Here is a 22,114-nt window from a genome sequence, read left to right as displayed (position 1 = left end):
CAATTTGGGTGATTTGGGTGGGAAACACTGTTCCAAAAGTCTAGGCTAGCCCTGGGAAGCCTGCAAGTGAGTGTGAGTGGAGTGTCATGGCTGGGGAGGCTAGAAGTTTCCTCTGTTCTATGATGACTGGAAGTCTAAAGTATGGGGGGCTAAGGAGGCAGGATTCACCTTCACTTTAGCCTTATAACCTGGCACCTTCACTAGGGCCACTGGCCATAGACTAGGGGGACTGCTGGGCCCAGGAACAGTCAGACAAGAAAGCTTCTTTTGTCACTCTAGTAAAAATTACAGTAAAGTTCCAGTTCCTGATTGGGATTCCTCTTGGCAGCAGCCTGGAAAAATCTCATCTTTGCTGATGAGCACTAGGAGGGTCCCACCTCTGCTTAAAGCAAAGTGCTCAAGGTGATGCTGAGGGCAGCATGAAATACAATCTCATCTAGAACTGGGGCTAGGATAGAGTCCTCTGGCAGAGTTTTGCCACTCACACAAGATAGCCATACAAATCCTCCTCACAAAGCAGGTTTCCCTTGAGAAATGAAATAAGAGTGCAGAATCTTAGAACTTCTGAGTGGTAAGATAATCACCTTTGCAAGAATCACCTGATCCAGAGATCCGTAACCGTTTTTGGATCATGGAATTCTCTGCAATATTGCTGAAAGCCATGGTTTCTCTTCCCAGAAAAATACATACCATATGCACACATAAACACACATATACATTTGCAATAGTTTCAGAGGGCTCACAAATCTGATGAGAAATCTGAGTCCCTAAAGAGTTAAGGGCCTTGCCAGGAAGAGTCAAGACTAGAAACTGGGGCAACTGAGTCAAGGCTGAAATTTGTGACTGCCCCCAACCGGTCTACTATTCCGCTGTCTTCCACAGCCCCTAGCCCTTGGGAAGTCCTTGGAAGATTGTGAATGACAGGTCCCCTTGTCCTATCTGTTTTATAGACCTCAGGCTTGTCTGTGCATCCTCCTTTACTGGTTTATATTTGACTGAGAAGCCCTCCCCTTCCACTCAGTGCACACACATACACACAGCCACCTTAGCAGGGTCTGTGGGGACAGAGGCCCCACAGTGGAAGTGGCCCCACCTCTTTCCTCTCCAGCCTGCCTCCAGAGTCCCAGCTCTACCTTGTCTCTTTCAGAATGTCTCCAAAGGGTTAGCTGACCGGAAGCAGAATGACCAGAGGAAAGTGTCTCAGGGCAGGCTGACTCCTCGTTGTCCCACAGTTGAGAAATCTAAAGAGACTGCAATTGACCAGAAGGAAAACTGCGATCCCCTCCAATGCCCTGAGGCCACACCCAAAGGCCCAGCTTCTGGCATAGGCAGCGGTGGGAAAATGGCTCTGAATAGCCCTCAGCCTGGCCCTGCTGAAAATGAGCTGGGAAAGGCACTTCTGAAGACAGCCAAGGAAGGCAACCCTCTGCCTAGAGGTCCAGCCCAGGGCTCTGGAGGGGTGGCTCCCCTGAGCCCCCAGGGAAAAGGTACAGCTGGAGAGCCGACAGGGTCAAAATTTGGCTCAAAAGCAGAGTTGCGGCCCCCTGCTTCCCGGCCACCCCTACAGCGGGGAGTCTCCTGGGACAGCGGTCCTGAAGAATCTGGCCCCCGGCTGCAGAAAGTGCTTGCCAAGCTGCCTTTGGCAGAGGAAGAGAAGCGTTTTTCAGGCAAAGCTGGCAGCAAGTTGGCCAAGGCACCCGGACTCAAAGACTTCCAGATACAAGTGCAGCCAGTACGGATGCAAAAACTATCTAAGCTCCGTGAGGTAAGTTCCTGGGGGCCAGCTGGGCAGGGTGTGCCCTGGGCTGGAGACCTCTAGGCTGAACTGCTAGGCAGGGCAGCTGTGGCCTGGACTGGGGCCTTATGGGTCCCCAAACTTCCCCATCCTGATAAATCAGGCCCACTGTGCAGCATCTTCTTCATATATGTTTCAGGTGCTTTTACCTCCCTTCCTAGGGTGAGATCAGTGGGATGTAGTTGCCACACAAAGTCACATTTTAAGGGGAAGGCAGGTGGACGGATGGGCACATGGGCCCTCAGTACTGGGCTGTGTTTTCCCCTCCAGTCAGAGCTGGCAGCTCATAAACAGGAAGCCCTTGATAGAGTGCCTTGTCATGCCAAGGATGGCATAGATTTTCCCTCTGTCAGGCCCCTGAACTTTCCTTCCTCGTGCCTGTTAACCAAAGGCTTCAAGTCCATCTTCAGGTATAATGATGGCTATGAGGGGCTGCTCCTCCTGTGGTGAATTTCTTCCGCTCTCCATGATGGCCCCATCTTTCACTGGCCATCAAACAAGGCACAGTAGTCTCTCATGGGGAGACAACCCTACGCAAGGGGTGATTGTATGGGACCAGAGATAGGATGTGAGGGTGAAAAGAGATGAACAGGACAAGGAATTGTTATCCAGTCCCATTTCCCCAGAGGACCAGCCCAGGCCACAGGCCAAGGCAACTGGGACTCCATGGGGTGTGTCCTGGCACCCTCATGGCTAGAACTGGACAAGGTTCCCCTGGCTCCCCTACAGAAGGCGTGTGAGCTGGGGAAGGAAAAGAGGCATCTGATAGCAGTCAAGCACAAGCGAGGAGGTTTCTGTGCTAGCAGGGACACATTGCAATGTGTCCTATTCAGAAACCTTTATTCCTATTCAGAAACTTTCCATGATGCTCTGAATTGGAGGCTCCAGGGAGCTGCTAAGGGAACAGGTAAAGGGCCATGGCCAATTGCTTCCATTTGGGCCAGGAGCACCCTCTGCTGGCCCCTCCCTTTTTCTTCTTTATTCGGGGAACAAACCACTCAAGTGGCCCCTGCTACACGGGAGACTGAAAATCCCCTCTTACGCACAAGTCACAGGCGTGAGGAGATCTCTCAAATGTTGGAAGTGCTGGTCTGGTGCTGACTAACCTGTGGTCAGCATCCCCATCTCTCCTGGGCTTCGACTGCCAAGGCCCCAAGCAGCATAGTGGGGCAGCAATTCTCAGGCCTCATTTGTCTGGAGAGTTTAACAACTCTAGGGGTGCCATAACCAGCCCCTGACGAAACTGGGGTAGGAGAGGTCACAACTCCTAGAAATGGGCATTCACTGCCTTGAACAACAGGGCAGGAAGCTCTAGCTAGCTTGAAGCACAGTCATGGGCTCAACAAAATTTCCAGCAGAAGCTCCATACACATCTAGGCGACCATCCCGTCCCCAGAGCCCTGGGCTCTGCTTCTGTTTGTCATATAATTCTCAGCCACAGTGTGGCTGGAGCTCATTTGCCCTGAGGCCCCCAGGCTTACTTAAAAGGCAGACCATGCCAAAGACAATTCTTAACCCAAGAAATGTGGTGCTAATGGTGGGGTTTGGGGCACTTTTATGGGCTGGGAGAGGAGCTGTCTTCCAGGTGCCCTTCATTTGTCACCATGTCATGGCTGTCCACCCACCTTTGAGGCTGCCCCTAGTACCTCCCACATAAGGCTGGGTGGTCACAGAGGCATAAATAGAACCAAGAGAAGAGCTCCGCCTGATCTTATTGTCTGAAATGTTGTTTTCTTCTTCCCCTAAAAAGGAGCACATCCTGATAAGAAATCAGAACTTAGTGGGGCTCAAGCTTCCAGAACTTAGTGAAGCAGCTGAGCAGGAAAAAGGTAGGTGGGGTCCGGGCAGATGCTCTCCTCAGGCCAGGGCTGGATTCATTTCTACCAGATAAAAGAAGGTGAATGTGTAAACTGGAGACTTCTGTCAGGGCTTTGGTCTCAGTGGGGAGTATGGGCCAAACACAGAGGAGGCCCTCAGTAAATATTTGCAGATAAATGAATGAATCAGATCATGTTTCCTGCCCAGAGAACCTCTAAACTTGTCTCCTCCCAACCAGCACCCACTTCCGGACCCTGCCAGCCCTCCCTGAGCCTTGTTAGCACCTAGAAGGCCTGGAAGGGTGACCCAGGCCTCAACTTTTGACACTTCCTTTTCCTCTCACACCCAGGAAGTCACTCAAATAGAACAGTTCCTCTTTTCAAGACATCAGAGTCATCTCTTGCTTTCTAATCTGCTGTCACCACAAAGTCCAGACACCAGCCCTTTCCTCCCTGGCCCTGCAAGTCCCCACCCATCCACCCTGCCAGACTCATCTGGAAAATAAGACTTTGGATCTCCTGCCTCCCTCCTGCCCCCCATCTCCTGGCTCACCTCTTCTCTGGGTCATGTTACCTGTGGTCAGTCATAGCACAGAAGCCTTCTGCTTAAAGATTGTTGTATGGGCAGGACCAGGGTGCCACCAACTTTGTTGGAAGCCCTGATCTGAAATATAGTTAACTAACAGCTACCTATTCAACATTAACAAGATTCCCAGAAGAAAAATTTCCAACAACTTTTTAAAGTACTAATTAAAGAAAATTAACCATCTTTAGAGGAAAACTTCGGGGAAAAATATGATATATTTTTCCACTTTTAATTTTTATTGTGCTTATTAAAGCAGCTTCAAAACACTAGGAAAAGATTCATCTTAAAATTTGCCCCACAGGGGCACCTGGGTGGCTCAGTGGGTTAGGCCGCTGCCTTCGGCTCAGGTCATGATCTCAGGGTCCTGGGATCGAGCCCCACATCGGGCTCTCTGCTCTGCGGGGAGTCTGCTTCCTCCTCTCTCTCTGCCTGCCTCTCTGCTTACTTGTGATCTCTGTCTGTCAAATAAATAAATAAAATCTTTAAAAAAAAAAATTTGCCCCACAATCCCCTATATTCTGAAAAAAAAATGCAATTTTTATTCTTTCCAGTATTTACCTGCATTTATAATTTTTTTCACAATTGATTTGTTTAGCTATATCTTCTTGTTTCTACTTTTTAAACTGATTCCATATATTTGACCTGTCCTGTTGTTTATCATTGAATAGGTGTACCTTTCCACTGATGCATTGACTGCTGGGTATTCCAAATGTTTACAGTTCTCTTAGCTATGATTAACCACCCTGCTCTAAATAACTCTGTACTCATAGTTTTTTTCTTTCTTCCTTCAAGTTATTCCCTTGAACAAATTCTCAGGCTTGAGATTCACTGGGTCAAAGTATAGAAACACTTGCATTTGCCAAATTGCCTCCAGTGTAGACTGCTACCGGCAAAGACTGAGGCGTCTTCCTCCTAAGAACTACCAGCACTGGACTTTGCTTTGCTTTCACTCCTTACAGGCCAGAATATATTAAGAATCAGATAATCAATAAATGCCACTTTGTTATTACTTCAACTAATTTGCTAGCAAGCAAGTTCAAATTTAAATATTTTAAATGTTTATTTACTCTGTTTTTTCTTAGTGGGCAGATTAGCTTTGCATTGCTCTACCCAAGTGTCCATATGGGTATTAGAGTTTTTTGTTGGTTTATTTTTTGTTGGTAATATATGTAAACTCTACAGACATTAACCTTTTACAATATTCTTCTTTTGAAATTTATTTCTAGTTTCATACCATTATGCTTGGAAAAGATGCTTCATGTAATTTCAGTCTTCTTAAATTTATTGAGACTTGTTTTGTTCCTAACATATTATCTATTCTAGAGAATGTTTCATGTGCACTTGAGAAAAATATGTATTCTTTCGCTTTTGGGTAGAATGTTGTGTATATGTTTATTAGGTCCATCTGGTCTGATACGTCATGTAAGGCCAATGCTGCCTCATTGATTTTCTCTCTGGATAATCTCTCCATTGATGAAAGTGGGGTTATTAAAGTCCCTTACAGTTATTGCATTGCTGAAAATTTCTCCCTTTCACTCTGTTAATATTTGTTTTATATTTAGATACTCCTATATTGGGTGCATAAATATTTGCAAATGTTACATCCTCTTGTTGAGTTTGTATTTTTCTTAGTACTTTTTCATCCCATCATCTTTTGCTTTTTAACAAGTTTTACTTTAGAGATATTGTGAAGTTTGTCTTTTTTTTTTTTTTGAAGTTTTTTTTTAAGATTTTATTTATTTATTTGACAGACAAAGATCACAGTAGGCAGAGAGGCAGGCAGAGAGAGAAGGAAGCAGTCTGCCTGCTGAGCAGAGAGCCCAAAGCAGGGCTCCATCCCAGGACCCTGGAATCATGACCTGAGCTGAAGGAGGGCTGAAGGCAGAGGCTTTAACCCACTGAGCCACCCAGGCGCCCCTGATTGAGTCTTTAAATGCATTCTTCAACCTCTGTTCCCTCTTATACGAGCTGACCTCAGAAGGCTCATAGCTCTAAAAAGTAAGATTCAAGGGTTACAGGTCCTTTTTGGTTTTGCCTCTTAACTACCCATTTCTTTAAGTGAGATTTATACCATTCTATACAACATTTTAATTGTGATTGCTCTAAAGCTACACACTGGATTCAGAAGAACTGTCCTAGTGTTGTTTGTTTTATAGTTTATAGACTTTTTAAAATTACTTACTTTGAAAAAATTTAGTTCTCATTCCACATGGTGTGTCCCTCTATAAATCTGGGTTTTCCTTTGTTTTTCCTCTAAAAGATTTGAAGCTCTTTGTACAGGTCTCCTTATCTCTCATTAGGGCACATTCTGTACATTTTTACCTATTCATGAAGAAGACTCTTTTTTTCATTAGATTTTCCTAGTTGACAATCAGTGGCATAGATGAATACTGCGTGGTATTATATGTGTTTCTTTTATATGAAGAAATGATACATGGATTACTACAGTGACTAACTAGCACAATTACTATAACTAGAGTGATTACTGCATGCCAGGTACTGGATTAAGCATCTGATAATATTTCACTTAATGCTCATAGCAAACCTAGGAGGCAGGCCTTACTATTCCCTTTTACAGATGAGGAAATTGAAGCCTGGGGAGGTTAAGTTCACATGGTTATTAATTGCTGAAGCCAGGATCAGAATCCAGAGGTGACCGAATCCAAAGGCTCTTGACCACTTTGCACAATGCTTTTTTCACATTCACAATCTGTTATTTTTATTTTATTGAATTCACTATCTTGGTTGTGTATTTGTGCATATGTGTGTGTGTACTTGTGTATCTGTCCAAGTTTTCTACTTTGGCAACATTCTCTAATACAATAATGGTGATAAGGAGAATACTTGCCTTGTTTCTGTTTTTAATTGAATTGTTTTTGTGTTTTTCTTTGAAGGGTCATGTTGTGTCTGATTCTTAAATAGATGTACTATTTTAATTTATTATATTATTTAATTACTAAATATTTTATATTCCTAAATAGAAAAAGATATGTAATAAATCTGTAGAATATAAAAATACATTATTTCATCATATAGTATACCATTTTACATATTTTATGTTATTTTACATATACTATATGTTTATATATTTTATATATAGTATATTATTTTACATTTTTATTATTTTAAGGAAATATTCTGGTCTTTAAAGCTTCAATATTTATGTTGAATTTTATCAATTTGCTTTGGGCATCTATTGAAGAATTACATAAATTCAGTCATTTAATATAGTAATAATTTTCCAAATTTAGAAATATACCCTTGTGGTCCTGGAATAAAATTCATTTGGTCATGTTGTAATTTCTTTTATGTGTACTACCAAATTTTCTCCATAAGTATTTCTTTTAAGGTATTCTATAACGTTCTAGCATTACTTAAGATAAAATTCTACGTTGCTTTAACATAGAGGCCCAGAAGTATGCTAACCTGCAGGGTAGAGAAGAATGTGTCAGCCTCGAGTAATGATTCTAAGGCAAGCTGTCAGGTTAGCAGGTGGCTCTGCTTCACATAATCATTCAGGGACCTTAGTTTCTTCTCTGTATTTCTATACGTTCTCCTAGAAGTATCTTTATAGAAATACATAACTTTTGCTATGGGATATTATCTTCGAAGTGGAACTGCTTGATCAAAAGGCATTTATATTTAAATACATATACATACTGCCAAATTAACTTATAAAATGTATACCAATTTTGGGGCTCCTGGGTGGCTCAGTCATTAAGCATCTGCCTTCAGCTCAGGTCATGATTCCAGGGATTGAGCCGCCCATCGGGCTCCCTGCTCAGCAGGAAGCCTGCTTCTCCCTCTCCCACTCCCCTCGCTTGTGTTTCTCTTTCACTGTCTGTCTCTCTGTCAATTAAATAAATAAAATTTTTAAAAAATATATGCCAATTTAGATATCCACTACATGCCCTCCCTCCCATTTTTCTGTCATTTCTAGGATCTGGGTGGTTAAGAGTTTAAGCTTCAACACTGATTAGCTGCATAGCCTTGGGCAAGTTTCTTAGTCTCTAGATGGCTCAGTTTGCTCATCTATATTATAGGTATAATAATAGTACTATAGTACCTATTTCGTTGGGCTGATATAATTTTTTTATGTGATACTGGTCTTTATTCCAGCAGAAAACTGGCATACATTTTTAATTCCTCTAATCAAGGTTGTGGAACTCTGTCACATGTGGGATGTTGTCCTGTGTGCTCCACAGTATATGTAGGATGGTGCTGGAGATGTGGTGAGCAGCCACATGTGTTTGATTGATATCTGCAGATTTGGGACTTCCTTTTCCTACATTCTGAACATTCTGAGTCAAAGAGCTTCTTCCCCTCTCATATCTAGCATGAAAGACTCTGGGAGTCTCCGTGAAAGCTAAAGAGGCCAGCTCTTTTTGGGAGCTCTAAATACAACAATGTATATGAGCTCATAGGAAAAACTCGAGTCTCTTATGATAATTGTTGGCTGTCCCTTTGGGAAATGGGAAAGATCCTTATCAGAACATTCTGGAATCTTAAGAACTTTGGCTTTCTTTCAGTTTCTGAGGATTGGGAGGCTCTTTCCTGCTGCATCTGGTCTTTCCAACAATCCAACAAGTTTTCTTCACAGACCATTTGTAGGATGTTTGGGTCCTAATCATCTGCAGGTCATTTCATGCCAAAGATGTGAGGCTGATTGTGGGCTAGTTCCCAGACTGCATGCTGGGAATGCAGAGGTGAAAAAGACTCAGGCTCTGCCTTCAAGAAGAGGGCCTTGTCTTGGCTGTCATTATTACTGGTTCCTTCAGTTACCTCAACAACGTCCATCCCATCTCTCAGCACTCCTAACCTCCTCACCCAGCTCAATTCACTGCCTATACTCAGCCAAAGGAAATCTCTGAAATACACATCTGGTTCAGCATCTTCAGGGCTCTTTATTCAGCTCTTAAGATGAGCACTAAAATCCTTAGTAGGATGTACAAGGCCCTGTGTAATTAACCCTCATTCCCTTTCCCACATTTTCAAGGGCCACTCTCCTCACTCTCAATATCTTGGCCTTCCTTCAGCAACTCACTCCTCCTCCTTGACTTGCCACAGGCACGGGCACAGAACCTGGAATGTTCTTCCTCTCATCCTCTTTGCCTAATGAACTCTCATTCAGTCTTTTCTGCTCAAATGTCACTTTTCTAGGGAACACTTTTCCAGTACCTCCAGATCCTTCTGTCTTATAAAATCTATCACAATATGAAATGAAATGTTTGATCTAAATGTAATGCAATTAATCTCTGTCCCATGAGGTAACAAGCTCCCAGAGGACAGTAACTTGTCTATTTTGCTCAGCATTATATCCCTAGTTCCTAGCGCATTGTCTGAATCATAGTAAGCACTCGATAAATACTGGATAAATGAATGAGTTCACCTTCACCTTCTAGGAGAGGAAACACAAGGATAGAAAACGTCACTATAATATATTGTATCAAGACTTTACAATACAAAGTACCTAGGAACACAGGGAAAGAAGCAGCCAGCTCAGTAGGGGTGAGTGAGGGCAGGATTCCAGGAGCAGCTGCTTTGAGCTGAGGAAAAGAAAGGCACTGGAGGCAGAAGCAACAGCAGGAGCAAAGACACACATGCATCTTCCAGTTCTCGGCATCCTTCAGGAACAGAAGTAATCCTACGTAAACCAAGTGTGGGTCATGTGTTCTAGAGAGATGGATACGAAGGGTAGAGTATGAGTAGGGAGTAGGGAAAGTGAAGGCTTTGAGGGACAGTTAATGAGTTTGAACTTCATTCAGGACCCCTTGGAAAGCCAGAGAGACCTGCAGATAAGGAAGCATCAGGATCAGAGCTGAATTTGAGAATAATTCTTCTTGACAAATTATGAAAGCTGGCCTGAAATGGGATAGGCTGGAGGCAGGGAGACTGGTAAAAAGGGTATGGAAACAGCATGGTGAGAGGTGATAAGACTGTAGATTGAGATGGACAGGAGGGGCATGTGAAGGACAGGTTTGAGAGCTCTCTGGAGGTCAGCTTGCCAGGACTTGATGAGGAGACAGGGTAGAGGGGAAGACCAGAAAGACCACCAAATGTGTGTCTGGATGGCCAAGGTGGGCGATGGCATCATAAATGAGGATGGGGAGAACAGGAGGAAGAGCTCACCGGAGGAGAAAGACATAAGGTTTGGATTTGGATATGCTGAATGCTCATGGAGAGCAGCTTGGATGCCACAGTCTGACAGACCTAGTTTTGCATCCCAGTTCTACTACCAATTGGCTGCAACACTGTAAAATCTACTTAACTTAGCTGAGCCTAAGTTTCCTAGAATGCAGAAAATTAGCTTAGCGATATTTATCTTGCAAGGCTATTGTAACAGAAACTACAGCTAACACAAGTTGATGTTTGATAATAGTGGCTGCTGATATTGTTTTCATCATCTTGATCCAAGTGACAACATCTAGGAAGTAGTTGGGTATCTGGACATGGAGGTTGAGAGAGATATGGGGAGTCCCTCTAGCACCCCAGTCTGAGCTCAGAGCCCTCAGATTTCAGACAGGGAAAAGTCCTCCTTGAGAAGATCAATCTGAGGAAAGTTTATCCCCAACCAATAGCTTTGGCCTTTTGGGGGTCATCCTGAGTCTCAGAGCATCTTTAATCAGAAGTCCCAGAAGTTATTTTTCTAAGTCTTGGAGATTGCCAGAAACAAATGCTTTCATTGGAATGAGCTAATACAGGCAGATATGTTTAAAATAATTCTACTGTTAAAATGCCTCTTGCATATTATAAAAATATTTAAATAAGAGTGAAAAATGCAAGAAAGTAAATATAGCTTCTAACAAATGCCCTCTTCCCACAAATACAGGAGGAGGAGGAAAGAAGGAAGAAGATTATGTTAGATTGCTAGATGTAGTTATTTTAGATAAAAAGAATGAAAATTTAATTGAACTTGAATTAAAGCAGAGTGAAACTGTAGGAATTGCTGAATTTTGGCATTTTCTTCCTCTAGAAAGCAGAGATTAGTTTTTTAAAGTCTAAAATATACATTATGAAATGCATTAAGAGTTTGGAGTCATTGAGGTACTTTTTTTACATTCCATGTTTTAAATTCGGATTATTGACTTCCTACTGAAAAAGATGAAAGTGACCGCATTTCTTCCCACCTTCATATTTCTTCCTATCCTTCCATCTCCACAAATACAAATGATAAATTATACTTTTTGTACTGTCAAGGCTTTACCATCTACGTTCCTTTCTGTAAATATAATTTCCATAGTTAGTTAGCCCTAAACTTATATGTAAAAGGATTTAACGCTGACCATCATTCCCTTTACGATGGCTCACCGTTACCTAGTTTGTGATTTTGATTTATGTTTTGTTTAGCTAGATTTTATTATCCAATAGTTTTTCTAGAAGGGCTCAAAGGTGCTGTTTCCTGAATTTTAGTACATTTAAAAATGTTATCTTTATTCTTGAAGGACAGCTTGCAAAGTTTTAAATTTTGGGTCATTCTTTTCCTCAGAACTTGGTAGATGCTACAGTGTATTTAATGTTGTAGAGAAGTCTGAGACCAGCTGATTTCCAGCTCCCCTCAACCTCCACCTCTCCCTGTAGATGGCTTACTCTTTCCACAAGGGCAGTTGGAGAAGCACTTCTTTATACATACGCGCGCGTGTGTGTGTGTGTGTGTGTGTGTATGTGTATATATGTATAAATGTATATATGAATTGTTCCTTTTGTTCACTAGTTCAAAGACACCACAATCTGTAAATTTCTCACCAGTATCTCAACTACAGGTCCATTATTTAATCTCTCAATACTTCAGTCTTTCTTTCTTAGTTGTCATGTAGTCGCCATGCCATTGTTCTCATTTTATTTCTTTTTGAGATGGACATTTTCACCTGGATTTTCTCTTTACCTAAACATATTGCGAAGGTCAATTTTCATTGACTCCTTCCAACCTTATCTGAGATCCCTGTTCTCCCTGTAGTGCTTAGCTGAAGACTGGATATTTTATGTTTGCTTTATTCCTGCTTTGGTGGTAGGGAAAAGGGGAAGTTCAGATGGAACTGTGTGTAGTGGTGTTTGTAGGATTGGTTTCTGCTCTTTTTTCTATAACTTTGTTCATAGTCCAACATATGAATTTATTACACTGCAGTATGGGCATATCTTATGCTTTTAGGCGAGTAGTAGTGGATTATAGATTATTCTCCAATTTAGGGTAGAATTGTAGAGACAATCAGCCCAGGTGTTTATTTTCCAGACTTGGCTCAACTATTCCCAGCAGCCATTCTCACTCCTCTGTCAGATAGAGGAAAGGAAAAATAGACAAAAACCAGGTGGTGGGTATTATAGAGGGCACGGATTGCGTGGAGCACTGGGTGTGGTGCAAAAATAATGAATACTGTTATGCTGAAAATAAATAAATTTTTAAAAAAAGATCTAATTTGGATTTTTGAAAGAAAAAAAAAAAAATCTAAGGATTTTGGCCACTATGCTATTTTTCAAAAGTGGTGGTCAGGGGTAGGGAGCAGCTTCAACTGGGGCTTTCCATGTGTCTCCTGCCCACACTTTATTGGATGGGCTTGTTTTATTTTTTTTGCTTTTGTCTTACATTCTGGTAAATCCCTCCATATTGTTTGAGATAATCAGCTCTGGTAAAATGCTGTGCAATCATTCTGCTTTTCCTCTCCCCTCTTACTCAGTAAGAAAAGCAAATAGTAGCACAGGAAGTTTTTTCTCTTGTTGGGAGTATTGTTGTAGTAGCATGGAGATCCTTCCTTTCTGAAGAAACTTTCTGAATCTCCTGTGGAGGCTGCCTGCTCACCCCCTCAGTCTACTTCCCTTCTCATTCTGTGGTATTACACTCTTGCCAGAATTCTTCCTCTTAACATCTTCCCCTCAGTAATGATTCTTTGAGGGAAGAAAAAAGAGCTATCAAGGGTGGGAGCTCTACATTTATTCCTAGCAAGTTCTGTCTTTCTCTAGCCATTATTTTTTTTTTGCATGTAACTTTTTATTAAAAATTAACATATCATATAATGTATTATTGGCTTTGGGGATACAGATCTGTGAATCAACTGTCTTACCCAATTCACAGCTCTCACCATAGCACATACACTCCCCAATGTCCATAACCCAGCCATGCCATCCCTCCCCCTACCCCCCAGCAACCCTCAGTTTGTTTCTTGAGATTAAGAGTCTCTTATGGTTTGTCTCCCTCCCTGGTCCCATCTTGTTTCATTTTTTTCCCCTCCCTACCCACCATGACACCCCACCCCACCTCTCAAATTCCTCATATCAGAGAGATCATATGATAATTGTTTTTCTCTGATTGACTTATTTTGCTTAGCATAATACCTTCTAGTTCCATCCACATCATTGTCTAGCCATTATTTTTAAAGATGATTGCTTTTTCTTATATTTGAGAGTTGCTGGTATATTTATGGTTTAAAAATTTTTGTAATTGTTGACTTAATGAGGAGGATAACTGTTTCTAGGATCTACAAGTTCTAGGATCACCCTCCAGATAGCCATCTTATCAGGGCTAGAAGGCCTCACTAGTTATTTTTTTGGTGGGGCAGGGGAGGCTCAACCTAGGCAACTTCTCTTGGCAAAAGCCCCTGGTATGGCTTTCATTTGATTATTAGTTCTTCTTTGGTTCAATTAATCATATGGATTTCTCAGGAGCCCACTGCTTAATTATCTCTGTGCTGGGTGCAGTGTGGATACATAAAGGTATAGCAAGACCAGAGGGAACACAAGGTTTATCATCTATCACACTGAAAAGTCAGAGAGCAGTAAGTGCCAGGACAGAACCCAAGAGATGACTGGTAGCTAAGAGAACATCTAGTTCAATCTTATATTCAAAGAAGGATCACTGACTACCCCCATTTCTGACAGATTGCCCTCCAGACTTTGCTGGGATACCTTAAGTACCAGCAAACTCCTGAACACTGTTCTGTTATTGGAAAGCTCAAAATATTTAAATAATCTTTATCTTGAACCAAACTATATAAGTCTTCTTCTCTCTGCATGTTCTCCTTTGGAGAAACTTCTAATTCACATGACTCCCAATCTTAGCTGCACTTAAATGGCTACCACAAGTATACCTCTAGTCCCAATCTCTGGCCTGGTGTACAATTCTGGAAAAAGAGCTGACTGGAAACCTGCCCATGAGAGATGGTAGAACATGGATGACTAGAAGTCCTGCATGTGAATGGAAACTAACCATTGTATGGGATGAAGATACCTGATTTCACCCAAGTAAAAGAGATTTGAGGCTTTTAATCCTAAAGGTACCATAAGCCCATAGGAAGGTACAGTGAGTCTATGCTGCATGAATAACAAATGTCAATGCCAGGGACATTTGCCCATGTTTTCCTGAGTTAAGCACTTGTTAGAACGTATCTGGGACAGCAACAGTCAGAACGTGTGCAGGAAGGGAATGATATCTAGAGGGCATAGGCCATAGTGGGTGATAATGAACAGATGGAAAAACAAGGGTAAAGCCTGGAGAAGGGAAGCTTTAGAGAGCTACAAGAGCTGTCTTCAAACCGGAGAAAGATTTATGGGAAGGAGAATACTTGGTTGGTTCTTTCTGCTCTCAGAGCACACACCCAGGATAGTTTCATGAGATTAAAAAAAAGGCTGTTCATTGGTTCTTTTGGCTAAGAGGCATCTATTTCTGGGATCTGTAAAAGATCTAATGACCCTAACTTTACCCTGGAAAAACACTGTTTCTATTTCTATCTATGGGGATATGGAACAAGATTTCTAGGTAGGACATCAGTGATTGAATCATTGAGTTCATTTGAGAAAGAATAATTGGGCAACAGGCCTCCTGAGAAGCCTGCCAAAGAGAGGGGACTTTTCCAAATATTACAGCTAAAGAGCAACCAGCTTTCAGTTGCCAGAAACCAACCCTGAATCCCAGACACGGGAGCCTGCTTGGTACTGTGGGGAGCAATGGGAAAAACTAGAATTTAAAGCAGATGAAATTGATTTGAATTCTGACAATGAGTTACTAGTTTTGTGACTTTAAGTTATTTACCTTGCAGAGTCTTGACTAACCTATCTGTAAAATAGGATGATTAAGTTCTAGCTCACTGGATCATTGTGAAGAGAAAATAAAAATTATAAAGCCCCTAGCATATAATTAGGTTCTTATAAACTGAAGCAAGTTACCAACAGTGCTACTGTGGTTTCAGACATTTTATAAGTTAAGCACTTTGGTTTTTTTCAGGACTCCCTTCTGAACTCTCCTCAGCTATTGAGGAAGAAGAACCAAAGACTGGCTTGGATGTCATGCCTAATATTTCTGACATGCTGCTGCGCAAACTGCGGGTCCACAGGTCTCTCCCTGGAAGGTAAAATGAAGGCATGGGTTGCATAAGACGCTGTATTGGGTAGGCCCTGTGTTAGATTCTAGATGGGACATAGGACAGCATGGGCCTTGATTTTTGACCCCAGAATGTTCAAAGTCTAATGGTCCAGACAGGGCTAATGCAGCAAAAAATAAAAAGAATAATAAAGAGCCACGTAAGGTGGTTCTAACTCAAACAGCAGATGGGTTTCACAGGTGGGCATGAGGTATCACCAGAGGCTCATGGCAGCAGAGGGTGGTAGACTTTGGCCCAGGAAAAATGGTTTCAGTCTGAGATCTATCATTTACCCATAACTGAGAGATTCTAGGTCTGATTTATGCATAAACAGAGATGTAGAACATTTGGAACCACACGAAGAAGGATTGCTTGGGAAATCTACCAGGCTCTTCCACACACGGAGAAAGTGACTTCACTTGCCAAATATCATCCTCCTCACCTACACAACAAAGGTCATAAGTGAGCTGTCATTGGTAGGATGCTGCACTAGCTAAAAGAGACAGTGTGTAAGCAGGCATGTCAGCACATGGTACACCCTTGATAACTGGATTGAAAAATGAATGGAGGAGATAAGAGAGGATATCACTAAGGAATAAGAATTGAGTGGGTGCCTGCAATTGAGGCATCCTGCCAGGCTCAAGTAACCTGGAGACTAAATTGTTGGGGACCTGAGAAAGGCCATTAGGAGAAATCAGATGTAACAGAACTCCCTGACTTGGGGGAAAGGAAAACAAGTTTTGTCCAGGGGATGTGATATTCAAACTGCACACTATCATCACCTAAAACACTGTCATCAGGCAATGCTCAGAGGGGCCTAGAAATTAAGCCAGCATCAGGAAAAGTGCCAGAAACAGGTCAGAAGCGGGTTGCATTCTGGAGAAAGGGGAGCCCTCTTACATTGTTGCTGGGAATGAAAGCTGGTGTGGCCACTCTGGAAAACAGTATGGAGGTTCCTCAAAAAGTTGAAAACAGAGCTACCCTATGACCCAGCAATTGCACTACTGGATATTCACCATAAAGATACAAATGTAGTGACCCAAAGGGGCATGAGCACCTCAATGTTTATAGCAGCAACGTCCACAATAGCCAAACTATGGAAAGAACCTAGATGTCTATCAACAGATGAATGGATAAAGAAGATGTGGTGTACACACACACACACACACACACACATATACACACACACAATGGAATACTATGCAGCCATCAAAAATGAAATCTTGTCATTTGCGATGACATGGATGGAACTCGAGGGTATTATGCTGAGCAAAATAAGTCAATCAGAGAAAGAAAATTATGGTTTGATCTCATGGATATGAAGAATTTGAGAAACAAGACAGAGGATCCTAGGGGAAAGGAGGGGAAAATCAAACAAGATAAAATCAGAGAGGGAGACAAAACATAGGAGATTCTTAATCTCAGGAAACAAACTGAGGGTTGCTGGAGGGGAGGAGATGTTAGGGATAGGGTGTCTGGGTGATAGACATTGGGGAAGGTATGTGCTATGTTGAGTGCTGTGAATTCTGTAAGACTGATGAATCACAGACATGTACCCCTATAATACATTATAGGCAAATTTTAAAAAAAGAAACAGGTTGCATCCATAGCTGAGGAAGGGCATGGGTGGGGCCAGTTCATCTCAGGGAAGGCAGAGAGAGGCTGTCCAGAGGCAGGAAACCAAAGGAGAAGCATGGCAGCGCACTGCAGGTTACAGAGCATGTTTATATGCTGTGCCTTTTGGTGTTTGTAACAACCCAGTGAGGCAGAAAAGGAAGATTTTGTTTATCTTCAGTGAGAGAAAAGAGGCAAAGCAACATGATAGTAAGTGACAGAGTCAGGAATTGAACTCAGGGTGGGCTGAGTTGCAGACTCAGTGCCTTTCCATTATACTAGGGGCCTGTTACAAGTACCCAAACCAGCACTGGTACTCTTTTTTTTTTTAATAGATTTTTTTAAAAGATTTTATTTATTTATTTGACAGAGAGAGATCACAAGCAGGCAGTGAGGCAGGCAGAGAGAGAAAGGGAGAAGGAAGCAGGCTCTCTGCTGAGCAGAGAGCCTGATGCGGGACTCGATCTCAGGACTCTGAGATCATGACCTGAGCTGAAGGCAGAGGCCCAACCCACCGAGCCACCCAGGCACTCAGCACTGGTACTCTTGTCTGTAAGGAACAAGGCTGGTGAATAGTATTATTGACTTCTTTTTCCTCAATAAAGCTGAAGATAATTAGTGTCATTACAGCTCACCTCCAGCTAATTAAATTCCCCCAGCTTACCTGGGTGAGGGAAACTGAGCAGTTCTATCTTCTATGAGTTAATAGCTACTAGCTACAAACCTTGAGGCCACATTGGACCTGCATGGGCCTGCATGGTCGATGAATTAAGATCAGCATCTGAACTTGTGATCCAGGCTCTCAGATTGTAGTCAGTGGCTCTCGTGCATTGAGAGATACATTGCCCATCCCCAAACTCTCTGCTCCAACCACTAAACCAGGCTCCCTCCTCCTGGCCTCAGTAAAGGCTATTTGCAGCTTAGGCTCATGGCTGGGCCCAGAACGCTCTACTCCTGTTTTGGGGCTTGGGATAGATGGGCAAAGAGTTGCCCAGCAGAAGGGGAAGCCAGAATTTCAAGAATCCTTCACTTAGAAAAAATATGGGGAAATTTAATTTCCCCATGAGTTTTAATATGAAGTTTTAATATGAGTTTTAATATGAAGGAGTTGGTTTCATGATCTTTGTGGGCTATGTGAATTGGGACTGGACCATACCAAGAAGGAGCTCAGAGAGTCAGCAAATTGAATGAATTCAGTAGAAAAATCAGGTCTGGTGATGCCTGGGTGGCTCAGTCAGTTAGGCATCTGCCTTCAACTCAGATCATGATCCCAGGGCCCTGGGATCAAGTCCCACATTGGGGATCAAAAACCAATAGGAGCAATAAATAGGCACTTAATCAATAAGTAGTCATTGGAGTGCCTATTATGTGCCAGACATTAGAATGGAGAACAAACAGACACAGTCCCTGTTATTAGGGCACTTACATTCTAGGCAGAGAGACAAATAATATTCAAGTAACTAAATGTACGGTTCCAGACAGCAAAACTGCGAAGAAGACCATAAGATAGTCACATACAGAGAATAACATAGGGATGGAACATTGGGTAGAGGGTCAAGGAAGGCCTCTATGATAAAGTAGTAATTAATATGAGACATGCAAATGACAAAATGAAGTCATCCATGCAAAGATTTTGGTGAAGACATTTCCAGACAAAAAGCACAATAATTTCAACAAATGGTGTGGATGACTTGATGCAAAAGAGTAAAGATACAAATGTAGTGACCCACCTGGGATCGAGTCCCGCATCGGGCTCTCTGCTCAGCAGGGAGCCTGCTTCCCTCTCTCTCTCTCTCTGCCTGCCTCTCCATCTACTTGTGATCTCTCTCTGTAAAATAAATAAATAAAATCTTAAAAAAAAAAAAAACAAAAACAAATGTAGTGACCCAAAGGGGCCTCACACAATACATAAAAATTAACTCAAAATGGACCATAGAGCAAAATATAGAGCTAGTGCTATCAAACTCTTAGAAGACAACATAAAAACAAATCTTCAATACTTTGGGTTAGTCCATAGTTTCTTAGATATGACACTAAAAGTACAAGCAATTAGAGGAAAAAAAATAGATGAATAGTATTTCATCAAAACAAAAGTTTTTTGATGCAAATAATACCACTAAGAAAGTGAAAAGACAACCCACAGAATGTGAGAAAATATTTGCAAATCATGCATTTGATAAGGGATTTATTTCCAGAATATATCTGGAACTCTCTAATTCAATAAAAAGATAACTAATTTTTTAAGGATAAAGGATTTAAGTAGACATTTCTTCAAAGGATATATATGAGGGGTCAGTAATCATTAAAAGGATGTGCAACATCAATCTTTAGGGAAATGCAAATCAAAATGTTAATGAGATACAATTTCATATCTTCTAGAATGGCTAAAATAAAAAAGGTGGATAATAACTAAGTATTGGTGAGGATGTGAAGAAACCAGAGTTTTTGGTAAAAGGGTGCAGCCACTTTGGAATAACAGTGTGGCAATTCTTCAAAAAGTTGAATATGGAGTTACCATATGGCCCAGCAATTCTACTCCTTGGTGTATAACAAAGAGAAATGAAAACATGTGTCTACACAAAAACTTATACACAAATGTTCAGTCACAGTGTTTTTCATATTGGTCAGAAAGTGGAAATAGCCCAAATGTCCAATGACTAGATAGGTAAATTGTGATATATCCATATAATGGAATATTATTCAGCGATAAAAATGAAGTATTGCTATATGCTACTACATGGATGAATCTTAAAAATATTATGCTAAATGAAAGAAGCCAGCCACAAAAAGCAACATGTTGTGTGATTCCATTTTTATGAAATTTCCAGAATAGGGACATCCATGGAGTGAGAAAGGAGATTAGTATTGCCTTGGCTGGGAATGGGGCTAGGGGAGATGGATCACTAATGGGTACAGAGTTTCTTTTGAGGATGATGAAAAGTTTTAAAATTAACCATAGTGATTGATGGTTGTATAACTCTGTGAATATATTAAAAATTATTGAATTATAAATTATAAAAGGGTAAATTTTGTGGTATGTGGATTATATTTCAAATAAAGCTATTATGAAAGAAAATGGGGATAAAAAAAAAGGAATGAACAGTAAATGCAAAGCCTCTGGGACCACATTGAAGTGAGTGTGAGGAGCAGAATGGTCAATGGAGAATAGGAAAAGGAAAGTCTGGTAGAGGCTGGTTCACAAAAGATCCTGATTTTATTCTAAGGGAGTTTAGATTCTACTTAAGGGAGTTTAAATTCTGAGGCAGGCATTGCCATCCCAAATAATCTCATTTTACAAAACCTGCTGAGCTTCCTTCTTTTTCGAAGGCCCATGGCTCTGCCCCCTAGCTGTCTATACCAGTTCATAAGATAGAGCTGTCTTGGTGATCACAGCTTTGTAGTAAAGCTTGAAATACGGTAACGTGCTGCCCCCAGTTTTGTTTTTGTTTTTCAACATTTCCTTAGCGATTCGGGGCCTCTTCTGATTCCATACAAATTTTAGGATTATTTGCTCCAGCTCTTTGAAAAATACCGGTGGAATTTTGATCGGAATGGCATTAAAAGTATAGATTGCTCTAGGCAGTATAGACATTTTAACAATGTTTACTCTTCCGATCCAAGAGCATGGAATGGTCTTCCATCTTTTTGTGTCTTCTTCAATTTCTTTCATGAGTGTTCTGTAGTTCCTCGAGTACAGATCTTTTACCTCTTTGGTTAGGTTTTTTCCCAGGTATCGTATGGTTCTTGGTGCTATAGTAAATGGAATCGATTCTCTAATTTCCCTTTCTGTATTTTCATTGTTAGTATATAAGAAAGCCACTGATTTCTGTACATTGACTTTGTATCCTGCCACATTGCTGAATTGCTGTATGAGTTCTAGTAGTTTGGGGGTGGAGTCTTTTGGGTTTTCCATATAAAGAATCATGTGATCACCAAGATAGCAAGGTACTGGCATAAAAACAGACACATAGATCAGTGGAACAGAGTAGAGAGCCCAGATATGGACCCTCAACTCTATGGGCAAATAATCTTTGACAAAACAGGAAAAAATATACAGTGGAAAAAAGACAGTCTCTTCAATAAATGGTGCTGGGAAAACTGGACAGCTACATGTAGAAGAATGAAACTCAATCATTCTCTTACACTGTACACAAAGATAAACTCAAAATGGATAAAAGACCTCAGCGTGAGACAGGAATCCATCAGAATCCTAGAGGAGAACATAGGCAGTAACCTCTTCGATATCAGCCACAGCAACTTCTTTCAAGATATGTCTCCAAAGGCAAAGGAAACAAAAGCGAAAATAAACTTTTGGGACTTCATCAAGATCAAAAGTTTCTGCACAGCAAAGGAAACAGTCAACAAAACAAAGAGGCAACCCATGGAATGGGAGAAGATATTTGCAAATAACAGTACAGACAAAAGGCTGATATCCAGGATCTACAAAGAACTTCTCAAACTCAACACACACAAAACAGACAATCATATTAAAAAATGGACAGAAGATATGAACAGACACTTCTCCAATGAAGGCATACAAATGGCTATCAAACACATGAAAAATGTTCATTATCACTAGCCATCAGGGAGATTCAAATTAAAACCACATTGAGATATCACCTTACACCAGTTAGAATGGCCAAAATTAGCAAGACAGGAAACAACATGTGTTGGAGAGGATATGGAAAAAGGGGAACCCTCTTACACTGTTGGTGGGAATGCAAGTTGGTGCAACCGCTTTGGAGAACAGTGTGGAGATTCCTCAAGAAATGAAAAATAGAGCTTCCCTATGACCCTGCCATTGCACTACTGGGTATTTACCCCAAAGATACAGATGTAGTGAAAAGAAGGGCCGTCTGTACCCCAATGTTTATAGCAGCAATGGCCATGGTCGCCAAACTGTGGAAAGAACCAAGATGCCCTTCAATGGATGAATGGATAAGGAAGATGTGGTCCA

At 41.5% G+C, this 22,114-nt stretch overlaps 1 protein-coding gene across 1 annotated transcript in view; it reads left to right on the top strand.

Moving 5' to 3' along the window:
* The window catches only part of MRVI1 (murine retrovirus integration site 1 homolog), an 81,736-nt gene that overhangs the window by 23,794 nt on the left and 35,828 nt on the right, over positions 1-22,114 (top strand). Inside the window, 3 exon segments of the mRNA XM_032359491.1 lie at positions 1,148-1,765; positions 3,546-3,624; positions 15,408-15,531. Coding sequence (XP_032215382.1) covers positions 1,148-1,765; positions 3,546-3,624; positions 15,408-15,531 — 821 coding nt within the window.

Source organism: Mustela erminea, chromosome 9, assembly GCF_009829155.1.
Source record: "Mustela erminea isolate mMusErm1 chromosome 9, mMusErm1.Pri, whole genome shotgun sequence".
Lineage (NCBI taxonomy): Eukaryota > Metazoa > Chordata > Mammalia > Carnivora > Mustelidae > Mustela > Mustela erminea.
This window is presented reverse-complemented; position numbering and strand designations above follow the sequence as displayed.